This window comes from Gracilinanus agilis, chromosome 6 (assembly GCF_016433145.1).
Source record: "Gracilinanus agilis isolate LMUSP501 chromosome 6, AgileGrace, whole genome shotgun sequence".
Classification (NCBI taxonomy): Eukaryota; Metazoa; Chordata; class Mammalia; order Didelphimorphia; family Didelphidae; genus Gracilinanus; species Gracilinanus agilis.
In genome coordinates this window covers 174,898,695-174,923,830 of record NC_058135.1, presented here as the reverse complement: position 1 = coordinate 174,923,830, position 25,136 = coordinate 174,898,695, and the positions used below count along the sequence as shown (strand labels likewise).

The window sequence follows — 25,136 nt, the reverse complement described above, 5'->3', positions numbered from 1 at the left end:
AGAAGAAAAATTATAAGACTATTTATGCTTGGTTCAAGTTGGCAGAAGCAGGAGAAACTGAAGAGGGGCAAAATTTTTTTTTTTTTTAATGTAAAGAGAAACTTCCTAACAATTAGGGCTATTCAAACATAGAATGGATAGCTTCAGTAGGAGGTAATGAGTATAAGACTCTAGGGCAGTTATGGCAAAGCTTTTAGAACCTTTTAGACACTGAGTGCTCTGCCCTGCCTCCCTCCCCTCCCCCTGCACTGGGTGCCATGCCCTACCTCCTTCCCCTCCCCCTGCACTGGGTGCCATGCCCTGCCCCCCACCCCCTTACCTCAGACAGGAGAGGGAGAAAAGGAGGGGAGTGACCTGAGCACTCTACTCAGGGGAGGGAATAAGTGCTTCCATTGGGCTGCTGGGCAGAGGGGTAGGGAGCAGCTCTGCCCAAATCCCTCTGCCTTTCTAGTAACTAACTCTGGTGGCAGTGGCACCTGTGCCCACAGAGAGGTCTCTGTGTGCCATAGGTTTGCCATCACAGTTCTAGGGAGTCTTCAAGTGAAAGTTGTTTGATTAGTCTTTGGGCATCTTGTTACAGATTGGACTAAATGACCCTTTTAATGCAGAATTTCTATGAAAAATTAATTACTATTTGGTTTCTGCTTTTTTGAAGAGAATTTTATATCTTTATCTCTAAAAAGCAAATGCTTCTAAAAATCCTTACTTAATTTCCAAATGTAAAAGTATCTTGTTTTTCCCTTCCTTCCTTTATCCTTATCTATATGGAAACAATTTAGTTAATAGATTTCTTGTGGTCAAAATAATGTTTATCTTGCCCCAAGAACAAAAATTAAAATCAAACTTTAATGAATCAATTAATTTGAGAACTGGAACAAATTTCAGAGATTACCTAGAATCAAGTATAAGGTAGAATAGTATTAAAATGGAAAGCATATTGGATTTAGAGTCAAGAGGACCTGGCTGCAAATTCTGGATTATTTACTACCCATGCAACTAAACACTTCATGTTTCTGGGCCTGATTCTTCAAATGTAAATTGAGGAGGTAAGAACATTGAAAAAAAAAATAACAAGCATCTGTAACATTAGTCATCTTCCTTCCTTCCTTCCTTCCTTCCTTCCTTCCTTCCTTCCTTCCTTCCTTCCTTCCTTCCTTCCTTCCTTCCTTCCTTCCTTCCTTCCTTCTTCCAATCCATGGGGTGAGGTGGAACTTCAGAATTGCTTTAATTTGCATATCTCTATTAGTGATTTGGAGCACTTAAAAAATATGGCTACAAATAGCTTGAATTTCTTTCTCTGAAAATTGCTTTTTCATATTCTTTGTTCCCTTTATCAATTGGTGAAATGACTCACTCATTCATTTGAATCATTTCTTCATATATCTGGAAATGAGACATTTGTTAGAGGAATTTGTTGCAAAGCTTTTTTCAGTTAACTATCTCCCTTTTAATCTTAGCCATGTTCAGCCATACCTTCATTAAAAAAAAAAACAAAAAAACCCTTTCTTTAATTTTTTCAATTGACCAAAATTCTCCCTTCTCATCTGAAAAAGAAATTAAAAACAAAATCCTTGCTACAAATATGCATTGTAAAACAAAGTAAATTCTCACACTGGGAATATCCAAAAATATGTATATCTAAGTGTTTACTTTTTGTCCATCAACTTTCTCTGGAGGTGTGCTGTATGTTTCATTATGAGCTTTCTGGAATCATGGCTAGTCATTGAGTTTATGAGTTTCCTGTCCCCTCTATATGAAGAAGAGTGTGGTGAGAGAGGAGTATGCTGAACACCATAGCTCCAAGTGTGATACAATTTCCTTCTGCTCCCCTGCCCCCTCTTCTTTCTCTTTGACCAGAGCCCAATGACATATTCATATTTTTTCTTTCTTTTTCCTTAGCTATTTATATATCTTGGATAATTAGAATTTGTTTTGATTAGGATGAACCTCTCCCATAACCTATACTTCCTTTTATTCCCTCTTTCCCCTTTCCTTCATGTTTCCTTTTTGAGTGAAATGTATTTCTTTTACCAACTTTGTGTGTGTATTCTTCCTTTCTTCAACTAGTTCAAATGAAAATGAATTTTTTGTCCCCAACTCCTCTCAACTTTCCACCTTGTTTGTATAGTCTTCCTTCCTCTTCCCCCATTCTACTATCTATTTCTTTGCACATCCTGTTCCTTTTTGAAAAGATTACCAAAAAAAATTAAAAAACACTCCCAGTTCCTATGTCTCATACTAATTCTATGATCCTTGATTATTATAGAGTTCTGAGGGGACACTCGTATAATTTTTCCTTATTAAAATGTAAACTTTGTCATTCTTGCTTATTCCCTTATGATTGTTTCCACATTTTTAACTTTTTCTTTTTCTTTTTTTTGTTGTTTCTGTTTAGCCTTTGCATTTTCATCAGGACTGCTTGGAAATCTTTTATTTTATTTTATTATTTATTATTTTTTACCAATTACATGTAATAAATTTCTACATAACTTTTTCTGAAGTAATAAGATCCAAATTGTCTCCCTTCCTCCTTCCCTCCAGCTCCCTGAGCAGAAATATTTATTTTATTAAAGATCCTCATTTCCCCCTATAAAGTTATATACTCGGCTATTCTGGATAAATTATGGTTGGTTGTAAATCTCTTATCTTTTGCCTTCTGCATTGTTGTACTCCAAGCTCTTTGCCCCTCCCAGGACCTTTATTATAAGGAAGGCATCCAGATCAGCCATCTCTTCATTTCCAACCTGGTTGCATTGGGCTTCTTCATCCTGTCCTGAGTGATATGGGGGTATAGGCTTCCCCTAAACACTCCAACACCCCAGATTATGAGTCCAGTTAGAGAGTACATGAAAGACTCATTTTTCCTTGCATTCCTGTGGTGTAAAGGGAAGGTGACTTTGATTAAGAGAAGATCCTCTCTGGCTTATCCCTTCATTCCTGATGAGCACAGATAGGCAACGCCCAGCTTGCTCCTGATATGCATCTATTTTGTATCCCAGACATCTGATTATCCTCTAAAATGGACTTTGACTTTGAGGCATAGGACATAACCACATGACCCATCTTGGGTTCCAGAGACCCAGTAACATCATGCCATCATCATCCTATCTCTAGTCACTTTGGCCCTGTTGTCAAAAGGGTACAAAACCCCCAAACCGCATCTCCTTGGGGGGGGGGGGCAGTGTTCCACCTACATACTGTTTCCCAGCCTTTCAACATGGCTTCCAAATGAATACATTTCTCTTTTTATTTTTAAGCTAAGTTTTAGAGTCTTGCAAAGGGCAACCTGTCCTGAACCTGGGGTTTCACCTCACAGCTCTCCCACACCACTAGGACCTTCCTATCCTGTAAAATCACATCTGCGGGGGCAGCTGGGTGGCTCAGTGGATTGAGAGCCAGGCCTAGAGATGGGAGGTCCGAGGTTCAAATCCGGCCTCAGACACTTCCTAGCTGTGTGACCCTGGGCAAGTCACTTGACCCCCTTTGCCTACCCTTACCACTCTTCTGCTTTTGAATCAATACACAGTATTGACTCCAAGATGGAAGGTAAGGGTTTAAACAAACAAACAAAAAATTCACATCTGCCCTGGTTCTCACAACTCCCTAGTTCCCTCTGTCCTTGGGGCCTATCGGATTGGAAGGTGGAGTGGAGAACTTTCCTTTAAGGAAGGCATCCTGGACAGTCTTGTCTTTATTTCTCACCTGATTTCACTCCTTTGAACTTCTCCATAAAGCCTTTCTGCTGGAAATCTTTCTTTTCTCCTTCCACCGATTTTCAGCTTCCTTTCCTATATTATTTTCTCATGAGAAAATAAACTTCTTCAGGGTAAGCTTTCTTTTTTGTGTTTGTATCCCTTCTGTTTAGCATAGTGCCTGGCATTTAGATAGATGCTTAACAAATGTTGATTGACCATTGAGGGACTACTAAAGTTGTTTTGTTTTGTTTTTAATTAAAATTTATTTTATTTTATTTTTTATTGTGGCTCCTTGGTACTTGAATTCTTTCAGTCTGATTGTTAGTAGGAAGTAGTTGTTAGATTGTTTCTCTACTTTGCTCTCTGTTTCTAAGAGATCTGGATGATTTTCTTTTATAATTTTTTGAAATATGACATCTAAGCTCTTTTTTTTTTTTAATCATGGTTTTCAGATAATCCAGTGATTCTTGAATTGTCTTTCCTTGATCTGGTTCTCAGATCAGTTTAGAAAAAAAACCCAATTTACTTTATACTTCTATTTTTTTTCAGCCTTGATTATGTTTTTAATGTGTTTTCTTGTCTCATAGAGCTGATAATTTATATTTGGTCCTTTCTAATTTTCTTTTTCTCCCCTTTTCACATGATTTATTTACAGTTAACATTCATGTTTTCCTTTTCTATCAGATAAGCAAATGAAGAGGTATGAGGGAGTACCTCAGAATTGACTTAATATGCATTTCTTTAACTAATAGTGATTTAGAGTGTTTTTTCATGTGATTATAGATATAATTTCATATGAAAACTGACTGTTTACATCTTTTGACTCTTTATCAATTAGAGAATGGTTCTTATTTTATATATTTATCTTATTCCCCTATATATTTGAGAAACTTACTATATAAGATTTTGTTTTGCCACTTTCCTGCTTTCCTTCTAATTTTGGCTATATTGATTTTGTTTATGCAACCTTTTTTTAATTTCATGTAATTAGAATTTTCCATTATACATCCTGTGATTTTTTTGTATCTCTTGTTTGGTCATAAACTCTTTCCTTATCCATATATTTTATAGGTAAAATTTTCCTTGATCTCCCAACTTTCTTTTGATATTACCCTTTATGTCAAAATCATGTTCTCATCTTTATCTTTAATTTGATATGCATGAGATGTCAGTCTGTACCTGGTTTCTGCCAAACTTATTTCCTGTTTGTTTACCTATCAATTTTTAAAAATAGTGAATTTTTGTTCCCAAGGCTTGGCTGTCGAATTTACCTAATACTGATAAATATGGTCATCTACAACTATATACCTAATCTATTCCACTGATCCAGCATTTTGTTTTTTTACCAGTACCTGATTGCTTTCATGATTACCACTTTGTAATATAATTTGAAATCTAGTACTATAAAGCTGCCTTCTTCACATTTTTTCATTGATTCCTTTGATATTCTTGACCTTTTGTTCTTCCAGATGAATTTTGTTGTTAATTTTTTCTAGTCTATAAATAAATTTTTGGTAGTTTGATTGGTAGGGCACTGAATAATTTGGGTAGAATTGTTATTTTTATTACATTGGCTTGGCTTACCCATGAGCAATGAATATTTCTCCAATTGTTTACATCCACCTTACTCATATGAAAAGTGTTTTGTAATTTTGTTCATATAGTTCCTTTGTTTGTCTTGATAGTCAGACTCTCAGTAGTTTATATTATCAGGTTATTTTAAGTGGATTTCTCTTACTCTTTCTGCTGCACTTTGTTGATAATATAGAGAAATGCTTATGATTTATGTGAGTTTATTTTGTGTCCTACAACTTTGCTAAAGTTGTTAATTGTTTCAACTAGTTTTTTAGTTGATTCTCTCAGGTCATCTAAGTATTCTACCATATCATCTATAAAAAGTGATAGTCTTAGAATCCAATAGTCAGTTTAGTGGATTGAGAGCCAGGACCAGAAATGGGAGATTCTGGGTTCAAATATGGCCTCAGATATTTCCTAGTTGTGTGATCTTAGGAAAATCACCTAATCCCAGTTGCCTAGCCCTTACCACTTTTCTGCCTTGAAACCAATGTATAGTGTTGATTCTAAGATGGAAGGTAAGGTGTTTGGTTTTTTTTTAAAGAATGATAGTCTTGTTTTCTTGTTGCCTATTATTACTATAGTTAGCCTTTTCTGTATCTTTTGAGATGATCATCATGATTTTTGTTGTTTTTGTTGTTGATATGGTCAATTGTGCTAATAGTTTTCTTAATACTCAACCAGCTCTATATTCCTGGTATAATACCACCAGGCCATTTGGTGAAATAGTGCTATAATCTCCTTGCTAGTATTTTATTTAAAATTTTTGAATCAATACTCAATAGGGAAATTGGTCTGTAGTTTTCTTTTTCTGTTTTTACTCTTCCTAATTTGGGTATCAAAACCATATTTGGGGCATAAAAAGAATTTGGTTGGACTTCTTCTTTACTTATTTTTTTAAAAATAATTTATATATTAATTGTTATTAATTGTTACAAATTAATTGTTCTTTAAATGTTTGGTAGAATTCACTTGTAAATTTGTAATTGTAAATTCCCTGCCCCTGGAGATTTTTTTTCTTAAGGATATAACATGTTCAATTTCTTATTCTAAAAATAGGATTATTTAAGAAGGAGGTGGGATGAGGAGGAGAGCTTTTAAATATTTCCTTATTTTGGTTTGCTAATCATTATTTTAAAATAAGATGAAAAATTTAGAACTCAGAGCAGAATTTTAGTGCTAATGTTCTATGTTGGAATTCTTTAACACTGTTTATACAGTGTTAACATAGGGAAAACTTGATAGGCAGCTATTGACAGGGTAGCTAGGAAATTGGATCTGTAATCAGGAAGGAGAGTTCAAATCCAGCCTCAGGCATTTATGGCTGTGAACCTTGGGCTAGTCACTTAATCTCTGCTTCATTTTCATAATTATAAAATGAGTATTAGAACAACATTTCCCTCCCAGGGTTGTCATAAGGTCAGATGAGATAATATTTGTAATGTGCAGTGTCCAGCACATAGTAGGTGCTAATTTAATGCTAGTTATAAATTTTACCACTATTCATATCCAATAAGGTCAGCAGATATCTAAAAAAATATGTATGTTAATAATGATAATATATAACTAATTTAAATTTATTTAACAATGTTAAAGATTTGGTGGATGGAGTACAAAAAGTAGCAGTTAAATGGGCAAAACTGAATGCTAACTTTGTAATTGCCATTAGCAATGGTCTTATAACCATTTTCCTTATGTTTTCCATTTCTATCAGATATTGAGCTGCTTCATGAAAATTTTATTGACATTGAAACAAAAGATCAAAGGTTACAAAAAGTTAAAGTTATTCTTCTACTACCTCGTTGCTCAGGACTGGGTGTTAGCAATCCAATAGAATTCATTTTAAATGAGAATGAAGGTAATTGTTTTTAATATTAAATTTTAAATTATTGATATTAGAACAAGGGACCAGGTTATACAAATTTTACCTTAAATCTATTTTAAATGTGTTTAAATTATGTATTATGAACTAAATCATTGTTAATCTGATACTTTAAGAATTTTTTTCCCACAGATGTGTGATGTGTTTTAAGCTAAGTGGAACCTATTTTAGAATATGATAGATAAGAAAATTAGGTGCCAAAATGGCTAGAATACTGGGCATGGAGTCAGGAGTAACTGAGTTCAGATGTAGCCTTAGATACTGTAAATATTTATTAGCCATGTTACTCTGTGCAAGTAACTGAACCTCTGCCTCAGTTTCCTCAATTTGTAAAAATGGGAACAAAAATAGTATCTTTCTTACAGTATTGTAAGGGTAATGAGATAATATATGTGAAATGCTTAGCGCACTGCCTGGCACATACTGTTAATAAATACTTGTTCTCTTCCCTATTCTTTCCCCTTATATAATCTTATGTGTAAATGAGAGAAAGATATCAGCAATTTATACTCTCATAAGATAATAAGTAGTAGAAAAAAGCAAGTTTATTAAAATATTGTCTAGAGACCCAGCTAAACCAGATTGCTCTCAGAGATTTAAGGATAACTCTGGAAAGAAGACAGCAAACAGAGGAAAAAAATGGTAAAGATCTGTCAGGTTACCATGGCAAACTCTTCACCATCAGAGATCCATTGGAATCATGACTTCTGTATGCTAACAGTTATCACACATGAGGAAATAAAAAATGACACTGAATAAATCACAAAAAGAATATTCTACAGCAGATCATATCTTCACAGTCACAAAATTGTCTGAAAGGTGCATATGACACAATTCTACTGTGCTTCTTTTTATTGGATATAAAAAAAAAAGAATTTAATTTGTTGGATCAAAATGTTGCCCTCGATGCTTGCCTGTCTATCACTAAAGTATTTCATTATGCCAAGATTTCACAATCTCCTTGACAGATATTATAGCATAAGTATCTTTGATAAGTAACCCAGTGATTATTATATGAGACATAAAATAGGGAAGATGTACATAATTGCCATTGTCATGGAAGAGATCAAGAACAGAGTCCAAATGAAAAATGGGTTCCCTAGAAAAGATGAGGTCCTTCAGATGTGCATATTTGCTGACTATATTGTGCTAACTTCATCAAACTCCAAAACACTGCAGAGCCTCTTAAATGAGATCTATAATCACTCAAAATAATTTGCCCTGATTATCCACGCAGAAAAAAATCAAGTAGATGGATAAAGTGTCTATTATTTTGACTATGATATGCCATTGAAAGGAAAGTCTTAGAGCCTGTCTTTTAGTACATATAACTTAGATATTCTATAGCTGCAAGGTATAGAAAACCATAGTCTCAAAGAATTAAGGCAACAGATCACAGAAAGATCATGAGACATGGCATATAAGAGATATTAACAGAGAAACATATGATTAGAAAAGGAATTGGAAAAGTTGTGTAGCAAGAGCAAAAGGTAACTGATGGACATCTTATATGCTCTCTGGATATCAATGTAAAGTTAAGAGATCTACAGGATCATTGGGAAAATTCTATTTTACTTACACTAAGTAAGCCATTGATGAAAATTTGAAATTATTTAGGAATACAACTGAAGCAATAGGTGATATAGTTAAAGAAAAGTTTCTAGTCCTGTATTGATAGGTGGGTTTGGAATGTGGATAGGATACAGCATAGATAAAAAAAATTGGAATTGGGGGAGGAAAAATGATCATTAATTGATTAAATACCCAAGGTCACATGAAAGGTAGTAGAGCCTCTAGTGGTCTATATTTTACACCAGGATGCTGAAACAATGTAAAGAAAGTGAGCAGGCCTCCTGAATGTGGAGGGTAGGTGTTATATGTTTGAGGAGCCAGCTGAAGTAGACCATAGCAGGACATTTCACCTCTTTGAGCTTTGAGGTCATCATCTGTGACATGAAAATGACAGAGCTTTGAGGAACCACACTTAAAAAAGGATGGGAAACATCTTTAAATCACAAAGTGCAATAGTTTAACATTATTACTATTATTATACTATTTACCTGGGGTAATTTCTTAAGATCTCAAAGGAAGAATTATTTACTAAGGAATTAGAAGAACTATAACTTTGGACAGATAGTCTACCTGAAAAACTTTCATTTGTAGAAGAAATGATATAAGCACTGGCAAGAATTAAGTAATTGAATGCTGATAAGATCCAAAATGTGTTAAATTATTGTTTCCTTTTCTGATTTAGATGCAGACTTGCTTAAAGATCATTCTCAAGGTTCTATTCCAGAAGATAAACTTCATATTCTTGTTGAACAGCAATATGAACAGCTAAAACATGCAATGAAGTGTGAGTTAGCTTCCATTTCAGTCTTGGTCTGCCCCCAGGTATATGCCTCATTACCTTGTACCCAGTGTCTCATTCATGTGTATCATCAAGGTGCTCTGCATAAATGAATTTCCCTGATTATTGAGCTTTAAATGCTATGTTTTATATTGAATCATTTTGATAAAAATATTCTAAAATGTAATATACATACACATATGTACAAATCTATACATATATATATATATATATATATATATAAAGCTGTCCTTTAAAACACAGGATACTTAATTTTCTTTTTTTTGAATCGTAGTTTTGTTGGGGATTGTAGTTTTTAGGGTAACAGATTCAAATTACACATTGGCTGCTTGCAGTTGCAGTGGCAGAATGGTTTGCAGGCTCTGGTTGGAACACCTGAGGTCAGTCACAGACTGGGGCTTGAGTTGGGGGATATAGGATTACATCATTTCTTGGACTATAAAAACTGGAATAAATAAATAGGACTCATTGGAAAAAATCCTGAAACCTGAGGTAACATATCCCAGTATATGAGGAACTCTAGCAAAAAGCTGTAAAAAATCAAGTTTATTGGCCTCACTGCTTAAATTTAAAAAAAATTCAATGAGCAAGCAAGGAGAAAGAACTTAATTATTGATAACTATTATGGGGGTTTAAACTCAGAGGGCAGTGAAGTAAAACACTTTCAAAATCAGCAAAGAAATACAATAAATAGCTACAAGCTAAAAAAGAGCTTTTGGAAGACCTTTAAAAAGACCTCAAAAAACAAATGAAATAGATTGAATAAAAATTAGAGAGATAAAAAAAGCAATGCAAGAAAATTATGAATGAAAGATCACCAAAGTGGAAAAAGAGATCCAGAAACTCATAGGAGAAAATAATGTATTAAGAACTAGGATTAGACCAGAGAAAGTTATCAATTTCCCAAGACAACTAGAAATAATAAAGTAAAACCAAAGGAATGGAATAATAGAAGAGAATATGAAAAATCTTATCACAAAAACAACTTATCTGGAAAATAGATCAAGGAGACAGACAACATAAGAATAGTTGGACTCCCAGAAAGTTATGATTAAAAAAAGAGTTTAGACACCACCAAAGAAAACTGCCCAGAATTCTAGAATCAGAGGGTAAAAATTGGAAGAATCTACTGATCACCCACTTCAAAGAGACCCAAACATGAAAATGCACAGGAACATCATTGCTAAGTTCCATAGCTTCCAGGTTAAGGAGAGAATTCTTCAAGCAACAAGACAAAAACAATTTAAATATTGTGGAGCTATAGTCAGAATTACACAAGACTTACTAGCAGTCACAACATCAAAAGAACACAGGGCATGGAATATTATATTTCATAGAGCAAAAGAACTGGACTTATTACTGAGAAAAATATACCCAGCAAAGTTGAGCATAATTACAAAATGTAAAAAATGGATATTTAACAAACTATTAATAAATATAAATAAAATAGTCTTAGTTATTCCTTGGGAAAAATCTAGAACTCTGCAGAAACTTGATCTATAAAAAACATCCAAAAGTAATGATGAAAGACTAATCATAAGGAACCCAAAAGATGAAGTTGTTTGATTCCTGTATGGGGAAAATGTCATGTATAGACTCAGGTAATGGATTCATTGCTTGGGTATTTTGAAAGGGTACATGTGTATGGAAAACAAGATCAAGGTGCATATAATGGAATGAGCCAAAATGGTAGTGGAGTAGCCTATGAGAAGATAGGGTAGGATGACTATCTCATGTGGAGGAGGAATGAGTAGAGGAATTGCCATAGAGAAGGGAAGGAGGGAGTAGAGGACTGGTAGTGCTGGGACCCTACTCTCATCAGACCTGGGATAAATAGAGAACAACATACACATTTAGAAGGGTAAGGATCTTCTTAATGTACAGGGAAACAGGAAGGAAATGGGGGATGGGACAAGGAAGGGACGGGGAATCTTCTTGGGGGACAGAGGAAATAAAATAAGAAAGGGTGGGTTAAGAGAAAGGAGGGCAAGAATATAAGAAAAGGGAGGGAAGGTAGGGATACCTAGAGGGGAGTACACACATTGAGAGGCAAGGTAAGGGGATAAGGGAGGAACTCAGGATAAGATAGGGGAGGGAGTTTTAGAATTGAAATTATATCAAGAAGTATGGTTGCCATGGGAAGGGATTTTTGGAAAAGTGGATAGAATAAGAGTTAAAAGATAACGGGGAAGGGACAAAGGAAAGACCTTTAGAAAGTTGGGACAATTTGGAACTAGGAAGGCAGGGGAAGAGGATAAGTGAGGATTTTGGGGAATGGGTATAAGTTGTAGAGGTACTAGTCAAATGAAATTGGACATCTGAGGAGGGTTATGGCAGAAAGGAAGGAAGAAAGGGACAAACACTGAGGAGGAAAGGAGTAGATATAAATGCATAGCTAATTACTATGACATTGAGTATAAATGGGATGAATTCACCCATGGAAAGAAAATGGATAGCAGAAAGAATCAAAATCCAGTACTTGGCAATGTTTACAAGAAACATACTGAAAATGAGAGACATACATAGAGTGAAGGTGAGGGGCTGGCAGAGAATATACTATACCTTAGCTGATCCAGAGAAGGCAAGGGTAGTAGTCATGATGTTTGACAGAATTGGGACTAAGATAGATATAATTAAAAGGGATTATTAGGGTAATTATGTTGGGTGGTACTATGAATAATTAAGCATTATTGATATTGGACCTGTATACACCATGTGTTATAGCACTCATATTTTTAAAGAAAAACTAAATGAGATACAGATGGAAAAGGATAATAAAATAATAATAGGGGAGGAGTTTAATTTTCCTCTCTCAGAACTAGATAAATCTAATAAAAATAAATAAGAAAGAAGTTAATGAGATGAATAGAATCTTAGATAAGTTAAATATGATATCTGGAGAGCCTCCAAATACTTGCTTGAGGCCAGCAGTAGTTTTAAGCCTCAGCATATACATAATCCAAACATTGTTTCTGGTAGGACAATAATGGTTTAGAGCAGTGATGGGCAAACTATTCCCCATGGGTCAGATCTAGGCCATAGTTTACCCATCACTGCCTTAAGCAATTCCCTAATCACTGCGCCCCCACATCCAGATGTAATGATTAGCATTGGAACAAAAGTTCTACTGGGTGTGACTAAGCTAGAAAGACTTAGTTTTGGAAAGAATATGGTCCTGGCAATGGATTGTGTCTGTTGCCTAAGGACCAACCTAGCTAATTATGTTCCTGGTAATATATATATTAACTGAGAACCAGATGGGTTAAGCTGACCAAATTAAATGTTGATAGGAATATGGAGAAATACTCCTAATATTATATCACTAGAGCAACTGTGAATTGTTTTTTTAGAAAAGATAGAAATATACATTAAGAGCTGTAAAGCTAAGCTGTTCATGCTCATTGTCCTAGGGATCCCATAACTAGGATTAGGCCCAAAGAGCATTATTGAGAGGGTAAAAAGTTGTATATGTATGAAAATATTCATAGAAGCTTTGTTTGTAATGACAAAATAATTGGAAATAATAAAAAAGAAGCAATATTGTAATGGGAGTTTTATTTCTAAGAAAAGGTCTGAATTCCAACTTTTAACAAGTTGGATTAAAATGGTATTTAATCAATAATAAGTAACATACATATTAAGCAATATAAAGCTTTCTAAATTATAAATCAGTGAAATTAATATAGTAGTCAATCACAAATTTAACTTAATGTTTTAAAGAGATTTTTGAATCTCATATGGGATCATGAGAAAATACCTGGCTAAGTTTGAGAACTGTGTGAGTGGTTTGGCTGCTTGAAGCTTTGAGTCATAGAGTTTAATCCCATTTTTAGGAGTAAAACAGGGAGCAAATTGCTTAGACTACTTAATTTGTGTGCTACTTGCTTTAAATGCTGTTTAGCAATTAGCAGTTTTTAAAATTTGTTCAAGCAGATCATCAGTAAATAGGTATCAGAAATTTGTGATACTATAGCACAATGCTGGGGTCAGGGTACAGTGTGTTTGACTGTGGCTGATCAATACAAGTTCTGAAGGCTGTACCACAGGTTGACCAAAAATAGTTCATTAAGATATTTGGGCTGGAAATGTCTGAATTTGCACATTTCACATTTCTTTTGTACTACTGCCATTTTTTGTTGTTTATGGAGTACATCTTTGATGTGGTCATGCCATGCCAAATGGTCTTGTCAAAGCTTCTCCTATATCTCACAATCAATACTAAAGTTCTTCAGAGAAACCCTGAGAATGTACTTGTACTGCTTCTTCTCTCCTCCATGTGATTGTTTGCCTTATGTGAGTTTTCTGTAAAATAGTCTTAGTTAATATGCATTTGGGCTATGTGGTCAGCCCATCTGAGATTGGAGTCATACTCTTTACAGTAGAGTTTGAAGGCTTTGCAGTTCAACTCAAGAGAGGATCTCAATATCTGGTACCTATCTTGCTAGGTGATCCTCAGAATCTTCCCAAGATAATCCAAATGGAAGCAGTTCAGTTTTCTGGCATAATTCTGGTAGACTTTCCAGATTTTGCAATCATAAAACCATACAATCAATACTGTAGACCCTCAGTAATACTTCTCTCCTACATTTTTTTTGGAGCATTGCAATGCTCAATTAGCTCTGGTGATGCATGCATCAACCTTATCATCCATGTGGACAATGTTCTTGGAAAGTATACAGTTCTAGTTGTGAGAAAACTCAGTAGGTATTGCATCCAGACAACAACTCTGAGTGAAACAAGGCTGATAAGTGAAGGCCAACTTACTGAAGTCAGAGTTGGATACATTTTTTTCTGGAGTGGCTGCTGTAATGAGAAGCACTATGAAGCTGGTTAGCAGTTAGCAAGTCTAGTTAGCAAGCTTGTGTGCTTTCCAAAATGAGTGAATGATGGACTCATGACAATCCAGCTGCCACTTGCAGGAAAATGCTACACCACTATCATCAGTGGGTATGCGCCACCATGATGAACCTTGATGAGGTTAAAGAAAAATTTATGTGATACTACTGGTGATAGAAGACAGGATGTTCAATTCGACAAGCATTTATTGAGTGCCTTATGTTCCTAGTACTATGGAGAACACAAAAAGAAATATCAAAATATTCCTGAATTTGGCTTGAGTTGGATCTTAAAGTGATATAATTTGGAGAGACATCCAGGTGGTATAAATGTAATATTTTGGAATAAAGTGTTATAGCTGGGGATAATAGTTTTCTAGTTAAAATTTAAAAATTGGACTCTAGCCTTCCTATTGTCTAAAAATGTGGTTAAAAGTGAACAAATTTAAACTTTGTTGGTGTAAACAAGGTCTTATATAGTCTTAGGATTTCCTGCCTAAGATATGTTTATTCACCCTTTGTACTCATTATGTACCTTGCCTGTATCATTGTCTTATTGTAGCAGAGGGGCTTGCATAGCTTAATTAAACTATGAAATATGCCATGCAGGGTTGCTCAAGATGGACAACTCATTGTGAAGAGTTTTGACAAAAAGCGATCCACTGGAGAAGATAATGGCAAATCACTCTAGAATCTTTGCCAAGAAAAACCCCAAGGACAGTATTAAAATGATATAAGATATGACACTGGAAGATGAGCCATTCAGGTCAGGTGGTGTCCAACATACTCTTGGGGGGTGGGTGGGAGGTCAACTAAATGTAGCTCCAGTACAAATGAAGTGGCTGGGCCAAAGCTGAAAGGAAGCTGAGCTTCAAATTTTTGGTGACAAAAGCAAAGTCCAATGATGTAAAGATCAGTATTGCATAGGTATCCAAAATGTAAGATTTAGGAACCAAAGTAAGCTGGATGGGATCAAACAGGAGATGGAAAGATTAAACATTGATATCTTGGATTTCAGTAACTTAAATGGATGGAAATGGGTTAATTCAGATGATCATTACATATTCTACTGTGAACAAGAATCCTTTATAAGAAATGGAGTAGCCCTCATAGTGAATAAAAATTTGAGAAAAGCAGTAAAGTGGTGTAATCTCAAAAATAAAAGAATATCTAATTGAATCCAAAGCAAACTATTCAGCATCATACTGATACAAGTCTATACTTCAATCACTGATGCCATAGAGGCCAAAGTTGATCAGTTCTATGAATACCTACAACATGTTCTAGAAATAACGTTCAGAAAAGATGATGTAGGTCTTCATAGAACTAATTGGAATTGGAATATTGGAATATTAAAGCAGGAAATCAAAAGATAATTGAAATAACAAGACAAGTTTGACCTGAAGCAGGGCAGAGACTAAAGAATGTGTTAAATTTTGTCAAGTATTTTGTCAATACTCTTTTTCAACAACCCAAAAGTGACTCTACACATGGACATCAGCAAATGATCAACATTAAAATCAGATTTATTATATACATTGCAGCTAATAGTGGAAAAGTTTATATAGTCAGTTAAAATGAGACCTAGAGCTGACTGTGACTCGGATTATGAAAACCATCAGGCTGGATAGGTATGATCTAAGAGGCATCCCTTATGACTATGAAGCAGAAATGACAAATAGATTTAAGGAATTAGATCTGGCACAAAGAATTCCTGAAAACTTATAAACAGAGGTTTGAATTTTTTTTAATCCCAAAAAGATGTGCAAGAAAGCAAAATAATTGATAAGCCTTTACAAATAACTGAGGAAAAAAGGAAAGGAAAAGGAAAAGGAGAGAAACATTTTATTGAATGCAGAATTCCAGAGAATAGCAAGGGGAAATGAAAAGATTTTCTTCAATGAGCAATGCAAAGAAATACAAGAAAGTAATAGAATAGGAAAGAAAAGAGATCTCTCTTCAAGATAATTAGAGATATCAAGAGAACATTTCATGCAAAAATGGGCATGATAAAAGACAAAAGTGTTAGGAATTTAACAGAAGGAGAAGAGATTAAGAAGATGTAGCAAGAATATATAGAAGAACTATACACAAAAGATCTCAATATCATTGATGCCATGTACTTACTTATCTAGTGCCATATATTTTGGAAGTGAAGTCAAGCGAATCTTAAGAAGCATTACTAATAGTAAGGCTAATGAAGGTGATAGAATTCCAGCTGAGCTACTTAAAATCCTAAAAAATGATGCTATTAAATTGCAGTACTCAATATGACAGCAAATTTAGAAAACTCAGCAGTGGGCACTAGATTGGAAAAGATCAGTTTAGTTCCCAAACCTAAAGAAGGACAATGATAAAGAATGCTCAAATTATCAGACAATTGTACTAATTTCACACACTGGTAAGGTTATGCTTAAGATTCTGCAAGCTAGGCTTCATAAATATGTGAACCAAGAATGATCAGAAGACTAGGATGTTTTTTGAAGAAGCAGAGGAACTAGAGACCAAATCGCCAATATTCACTGGATTATGGAGAATGTGTATGTGGGCCAAGGCCCAACACTTAGAACTGAACATGGAACCAATGGATTGATTTAAGATTGGAAAAGGAATATGCCAAAAGCTATATATAGTCACCTCATTTATTTAAATCATATGGAGAGTACATCACATGAAATGTCAACCTGGATGAATCGAAAGCCATAATTAAGGGTTCCTAGAGAAATACCAACAGTGTCCGGTATGCAGATGATACTACTCTGATGGCAGGAAGTGAAGAATTAAGAAACATTTTGATGGGCATGAAAGAGGAATTTGTAAAAGCAAAACAAAGCAAAATACAGCCTATTGTTCTCATCACTTCTTGGCAAATAGAGGGAGAAGAAATAGAAGCAGTGTTAGAAAAATCACTGCAGATGATGACTGTCATGTAATTAAAAGATGCTTGATCCTTGGAAGGAAAGCTATGGTAAATCAGGGACATCATGCTATATAAAGCAGAGATATCACTTTGCCAATAAAGAAAGGTCTGTATAGTCAAAGCTATGGTTTTTACAAAAGTATGTATCACAGAGTTGGAGTATAAATAAAGTTGAATGCCACAGAATTGACACTTTTGAATTGTGGTGATAGAGAAGACTGAGAGTACCTTGGGCAGCAAGGAGCTCAAGTCAATTAATACTTAAAGAAATTAACTCAGATTATTCATTGGAAGGTCAAATACTGAAGCAGAAGCTTAAATAGCTGGGCTATATAATGAGAAGATAGACTCATTAGAAAAGACCTATATGTTAGTAAAAATTGTATGCAAAAGGAAAAGATGACAGCAGAGGGTAAGATGGAGAGATAGTGTCATGAAAGCAATGAACATGAAATTGGACAGACTTTGGGAGATAGTGGAGGGTAGAAGGGCTTGGCATGCTATGGGTCATGGAATTACAAACAACTGAACAACAACTTATTATGTATTTATAAACTTCATCCCCATATTTCCTACCTTGGGATTTCCAGGTGGGAGCAGTATCTCAGGGCCCGTTAATATCTTGCAATCTGCAAAGAATTGATGAGAAGGTTTACTTGAAAATCCAAGGGAAATGTGCGGGAGTCTAACTCCCACAGTTCCAGGAAATCTCGGGGGTGGGACAGCATGAGCATGTTAAGACAAATGAGAGACAGTCTGAACTTTATTCAGCCAGGAAGGCATCATGAATTGCTCTGCCTTGAGTAAGGTTTATTGTTATATGCTTTGAGATCACACATAATGTTGGCATGGAAATCCATTCTCATCCATTCTCATCATACATCTTTTCTTAGAGATAATGTATTAAGTCATACATTAACTTTGTTACAACTTTTCATTCTCCAGTAACTTTCAATATTTTTCAAGGTGTGTTTGATGTATCTCTTGGGTTACAGTGGTGGAAATGTACGGGCCTTTTCATGGGAGACAATTTCTCCATTTATCATCCATTGTTCTTTTATGTTAAACATACTGTATCGAATCAGGGATCAGGGAGGGGGGGAAACTTGGAGACTGTTCTGAACTGTTTTTGCAGGCACCTGTGTATGGGAATGAGAGATATAAGTTAGGGTTTTTAAATCTTTAACATTAATTCACCATTTGCTGGTTTGTCGTGAAGTGATTTCTAGGGGAATTTCTATATTATTACATGTAAAGGTGGGAATTTCCTAAGAGTCTGTAGGGGGAGAGTGAGAGTTCTAGTAACAGCTTTTACTGTTCTTCTGATTTTCCCTGGGGCTGAGTAGGGTAGGGATATTGATCACAATAATTCCAATAATAAGGAGTGTTAGTAAGAGAAGAGTCATACAGGGGTATCTGAGTGAGTGGTTTCCATCCTTCCTGAGGCTGCCATGTACTTCCTCGAGGTCCCCCCTGTGACCATATCAGACAGGGTGGGTTTGATGGCCCCCAGCAGAAATGGGCCTTAAAAGACAAGAGAAAGCAGCAAAACAGCCGAAGAATTGAAGCAATCTTTTAAAAAATCAGATGCACCGAAAGAACTAAAGGAAGAACTAAGATCATTTCAATAAAATCAGAAAATTTAAAAATAGAACTGAAAACAAATATTTAAGCTTGGGCAAAATTCAAGCAAAGAGAATTGCAGTTAGAATTTTGGGAGTAGATTATGCTAGAACTCTGCAAAGTGCATAATAAAAACACAGGAAGTGAATCTGAAAATGCTAATGGATAGAACTAAAATAGTTAAAACAGTGGAAGATAAATATCAGAAACTAGTTGAAACAAGTTTCAAATAAATGGAAAAAAGATCAGGAAGATTCAAAATGACATATTTGGAAGATGGAACAAAGAAAGGAAACTTTAGAATTTAGTGGAGTCCTAGAATTTGAAAGACAATTAAAAACAAACAAATATCAATTTGTTGTATTTTCAGAAATTACATCACAAAACTTATCAGAAACCTTAAAAAACTAAACAACATTCTGCAAACAGAACCCACATACTCTGACAAAAAGAAATTAAATTTATATATCATTCATTAGACTTTAAAATGCTGAAAAAGAAAAAAAAATCACCTGACTTCTAGAAGGAAAGGTATTTACTTATTAACTCGTTGAGTGCAGAGATTTTTATTTTATTTTATTATTATTATTTTTTTTTGCTTTTTATCCCCAGCACCTAGAAGAGTGCTTGGTATGTATATTAAGCACTTAATACATTTCTTTTGTTGATTTAAAAAAATCTATTAGGGAAATACAAGATTTTCCCCAAAGAAAAATGACTCAAGAAATTGAAACAATACATATAAAATTTAAAAACATGGTTCTTCTTCCTTTATTCATGTTTACCCAGCAAACCTGTGTACATTTAAACATATTTAAAAAGCAAGAGGAGTTTAAATAATTCCTGGAGTAAAAAAAAAGCCATATTCCAAAAAAAGTCTTTGGAACTGAGGTGGAGAAATCTTAAAAGAATTTTTAGATCTAAAGTTTAATCTAAAACATATTTAGAACAACATGCACTTTTTATCTGTGATAAAATAATTATTAAAATGTAAGATGAGCACACATTGTTATAGTATTAGCTTGGCTAAATTATTGAATGATATAATTAGATTTTTAAAAAAAGAATAACAACAAGCAAAAAATAAAAATTAGGTTTTTACAAGCAAGAGAATGCTATAAATTAAAAAAATCAAGGATTATGAAGAGGAGAAAAAAGTCAAGAATTTTTATAAAGGGCGAGGGTCAAGTTTTAAAGATTTTTACTGTAAAATTTGGTTATTTGTGTTAGTATTCTTTGATTTACAAATAGAATGAATAAAATAAGAATGCTTATATTCTTATCTAAAAATGGAATAATAATTTAATAAGGATGGTTTAAGTTTTATGTATCATATGCAATAAGAAATATAAATGACATGAGTTCCAGTGTGAGAAAGAAAAGAATTTTGTAATAAACTCAAACCATTATTCAAACCATTCATTTACTTTTCAATTTTTAATTAAATTAAAAATTTTTTTTTTCATGGGCAGCTGGGTAGCTCAGTGGAGTGAGAGTCAGGCCTAGAGACAGGAGGTCCTAGGTTCAAACCCGGCCTCAGCCACTTCTCAGCTGTGTGACCCTGGGCAAGTCACTTGACCCCCATTGCCCACCCTTGCCAATCTTCCACCTATGAGACAATACACCGAAGTACAAGGGTTAAAAAAAATTTTTTTTTTCATTTCCAAATTGTCTCTCTCTTGCAACACATCCTATCCATTGAGATGGCAAGAAATACAAATCCCATTAAAAATTATGAAGTCATGTAAAACAAGTTTCTGCATTAGCCATGTTAAAACAAAACCAAAATTTTTTGTATTTGATCCTCAACATTTTTAATGCCAAAAAAATCTCATCGATAGTAATTGTACCTGTTGGGAAAATATATAATGGTAAAATGTTAATATGAATTTAATGACACTTAAATGAAATGCATATTTTATTAATAATAGCATCTACACACATTTGAAAAATAGTTTTCTCTGTATGTGCACAAATATATGTTTAAGACATTACTGAAAGCATATAGGCTTATTTATGGATTTACATATAAAATCAGGAGCTCCTTGCTTGATTCCGTTGCCCTTTAGAGTTCATTGGATTCCAGATGCAGAATCAGCGGCCTATATGAAAATCATCTAATGCAAAAAGATATACACAAATTAAAATTCCCACAGTGGGCCGAACTTTTGTCATGTTACAACTAGTCCAAGAAAATTTGTATAGCATTTCTGTTATCTTTTTTTTTTTTTTTTTGAGTCATGTCCAACTCTTCGTGACCCCATTTGGGTGTTTTTTAGTAAAGATAAAATGGCTCTCTATTTCCTTCTCTAGCTTTTATTACAGAATAGGAAACTGGGACAAATGGGGTTAGCAACTTGCTCAGGGTCACACAGGTAATATGTGTCTGAGGCCAGATTTGATCTTAAGTCTTCTTGACTTTAGGGATGGCATTATATCCACTGAACCATTTGGCTGCCCTTATATTATCTACCAGGGTTAAATTAAAGGGAGGAACCACTGAAAAGACAATTAAAGAAATTATATTAGTGAATAAAGATGTCATTGAAAATTAAAGTACATTGATTACTAGTATGTATACATAAAATAAAATATCGGGTAACTTTGGTCTTACAAGATGAATTAGAACAATTAAAAACATAATTACATATATGGGATATATTTTAAATCACAAAATATTGAAAAGAATGGATTTAATAGATATTTGGAGATAACTTAATATAAAAAGGAAGGAAATTTTATTTATTTTACGTCTTCAAGGAAGATATATTTTTAAATTTATCTTTGCCATAGAGAAACAAAAAGACATAACTATAAACATTATGTTTATTGATAATTATAACAAAGCTACAAGCAAATGCAGTAACCTATTCAGAAAGGTAGTCAATATAGAGCTGGAAACCCAATTTATTAAATGATGTCTGGGTTAAAGAAGAAATTATAAAATTAATAGGTTACCTCAAGAATAATGATAACAAAAATCTATCAAATTTTATGGAATACAGCCAAAGTATTACTTAAAGGTAAATTTATGTCACACACATTGATTATCATTAGGCAAATAAAAATACCACAGCAAACAAACATGATGAGAAGACAGGAAACATAAGATAGAACAGATTAGTTATTATTTTATGCTCATATTCTTACTATAAAATGAGAATATGTTAGATATGGTTTTATTTTGGATTTGATTCTTAATTTTATTCACCCACACTTGATATTTTTTATTACATAAAGTATTTTTTTTAAATCCATATTGCTCCTATGGGAGATCAGGCAAGAGTGTACATATGGCTCATCTTGGATCTATCACCATTATCTCTTACTAGAAAAATATGAGCTCATATTCAACTACTAATAGATCTAGATCCAGTGCCACCTTCTCCTTGAAGGCTTTCCTCATCCTGGCCCACCTTGTAATCTCTCATGCTCCTCTGAACCTTGGTTGTACTTGTACTATAGTTAAGTTATTGTCTCAAACCTCCTACTAAATTATAAGCTTCTTAGGTACAGGGACTTTGTTGTTTTTCATTTTTGTGTCTTCCATATACAGGATCATACTTTCTCTATACATGCCATCTCCAGGGTGACCTTATCAGTCCCTATGTATTCAATTATTCTTATGCAGATTCAAGTTTTATCCCTTTCCTGATTCCCTGAGTTGCTAATGTTCCTCCAAATTAATCTGTATACATTTTGCATTTAATTATATATGTATTTGTACTATATCTCTGGATAGAATATAAACTCCTTGAGGACAAGGATCGTTTTGTTTTCTAAACCCTGCTTCATATTATCTGGTACATAGTTACTTACTAAATGCTTGCTGATTTATTATATTTAGTAAGTACTTTAAAATATGCTTGTTGAATTAAATTTAATAGTATACCAACAATTATTTTTATATGTAAAGGACAATGTTACTATTCTAGATAAGATAGAAAATAAGATAGAAAATATTTTGAGCTATAGCAGATTTGTATGGGATTGTTAACATGAAGAGTAACCACATTTTCCCATTAAATACAGTTACCAAAGCTCAAGCAATTGTTTACTGCACATGTTCAGTTTATCCAGAAGAAAATGAAGCTGTTGTTAAAAAAGCCCTGGAACTTGGAGTTGAAGGGAATAATAAAGTACAGCCTTATAGGTAAGGGAAAAAACATTCTCCTAATCTACCCTAGTAATTAAATGTCTTCATAAAGTAAAAAAATCTGATTTTTGTAGTAAATTGTAAAAGATAACTCAGAACCTTCTGTTAGACCTCAATATGATGAAGTAGTAGTATACTCTTATAACTTGGTCTCTAAAGGTCTGTAACCTTCTAGGAATAGATGTGCTGGTAAATGTTTTAATAACCAGTTCTTTTAAAAAGTCTATAGGACACATTTTAAAGTTTAATCTCCATTATTAATATTTTCTCCATCACTTAAAGTCTAGAAAATCAGTGAAACTATAAATCAAGCCTTGTTTGTAATATTTGCTAATTTCCAAGGTATAAATGTTGATGGTGAAAATTTAACAGTTTGTTCTTAAGAGCCTGTTGAAACTGGCTCTAATATACCTTTTTGTTCTAAGGGTTTTCCCATTGTATCACTTTTGCAATACAATATTGTTAGGTAACAAACTTTTGTTGTTCTATAACTTTCATTTGCATAGTAGAAGTTAATAAGATGGATCAAAAGTTCTATGTATGTTTCAGAAATTGTCATCAGACATAACATTTAAAATAATCTTTTTTTAACTGAATTTAAAACTCCAACAAATATGAACATTTCCACATCCAAAAGAACACCAAAAAAAGAATTTCATTTGCAACTATGAATCTGTTAAATTATTTTTTAAAGCATACAATTAATCAAAGATGTTAGTTTCAAAGATGTCCTATATGCCTTTCCCTCTGAATTTTGTTTTGTTCTTTTCTGACTTTAAGTCATTCTCTTTCATTATTTTTTCATTTATATTTATTAAAGAAATTGGCCTATAATTTTCTTTCCCTGTCTTTGGTCTTCCTGGGTTAAGTATCACACCATATTTGTGTCATAAAAAGAATTTTGTAGGATTCTTTCTTTGCCTGTTTTGCCAAATAGTTTACATAGTATTGAGATGAATTGTTCTTTAAATGTTTGATAGTTTCACTTGTGAATCCATTTGGCCCTGGGGATTTTTTTTTAGGGAGTTCATTGATGGCTTGTTCAATTTCTTTTTCTGCAGTGAGATTATTTAAGTTTTCTCTTTCCTCTTTTGTTTATGTGGACAATTTATATTTTTGTAAATAATCATCCATTTCACCTAGAATATCAGATTTATTGTAATATAATTGGGCAAAATAGCTCCTAATGATTGCTCTAATTTCCTCTTCATTGGTGGCAAATTCACCCTTTTCATTTTTGATACTGTTTATTTGATTTTCTTCCTTTCTTTTTAAAAAAAATCACATTAACTAATGTCCTATCTACTTTATTTGTTTTTTCCCATAAAACTAGCTCCTAATCTTATTTTTAGTTCAAAAGTTCTCTTACTTTCAATTTATTAATTTCTACTTTGATTTTTAAGATTTCTAATTCATTCTTTAATTGGGGATTTTTAATTTGTTCTTTTTTTAGTTTTTTTTAGTTGCATGCCCAATTCATCAATCTGCCTTTTCTCCATTTTACTGATATAAGCATTTAGAGTCCCCTTAAGTACTGCTTTGATTGTCTCCCATAAATTGTGATGTTATGTCCTTGTCATTCTCTTTAATGAAATATTGAATATTTCTATGATTTGTTCTTTGACCCACCCCTTTTTTAGAATTAGATTATTGTTTCCAATTAATTTTCAATTTCCCCCATGAACCCTTGATTAAATTTTTTATTGCATTATGATCTGAAAAGGATGCATTTATTATTTCTGTTTTTCTGCATTTGATTGTGGAGTTTTTATGTACTAGTGCAGTGATGGTGAACCAATGGCATGGGTGCCAAAGATGGCATGCAGAGCACTCTCTGTGGGCTTCCCCCCACCCTCCAGAATTCATTACTAGAAAGGCTGAGGGACCTGGGCAGAGGTGCTCCCCTCCCCTCTCCACCATGCCTAATGGTATTTTTTTAAATATCACCCATACCTCTGCTTAACAGCCCAGTGAAAGCACAGAGGGTAAGGTGAGTGGTTCACAGGTGGCAGAGCTGGAGGGGAGTAGAGCCCTCGGGCCACTCCCCTCCCCCACTCTATACTTGCCAAGGACATTCCT

The 25,136-nt window shown here is 33.9% G+C and overlaps 1 protein-coding gene across 1 annotated transcript in view; it reads left to right on the top strand.

The window, feature by feature from the left end:
• NSUN7 (NOP2/Sun RNA methyltransferase family member 7) overlaps positions 1–25,136 on the top strand; it is a 100,492-nt gene that overhangs the window by 31,908 nt on the left and 43,448 nt on the right. Inside the window, exons 7-9 of the mRNA XM_044680566.1 lie at positions 6,985–7,128; positions 9,407–9,508; positions 22,934–23,054. Coding sequence (XP_044536501.1) covers positions 6,985–7,128; positions 9,407–9,508; positions 22,934–23,054 — 367 coding nt within the window. The remainder of the gene's footprint in view (positions 1–6,984; positions 7,129–9,406; positions 9,509–22,933; positions 23,055–25,136) is intronic.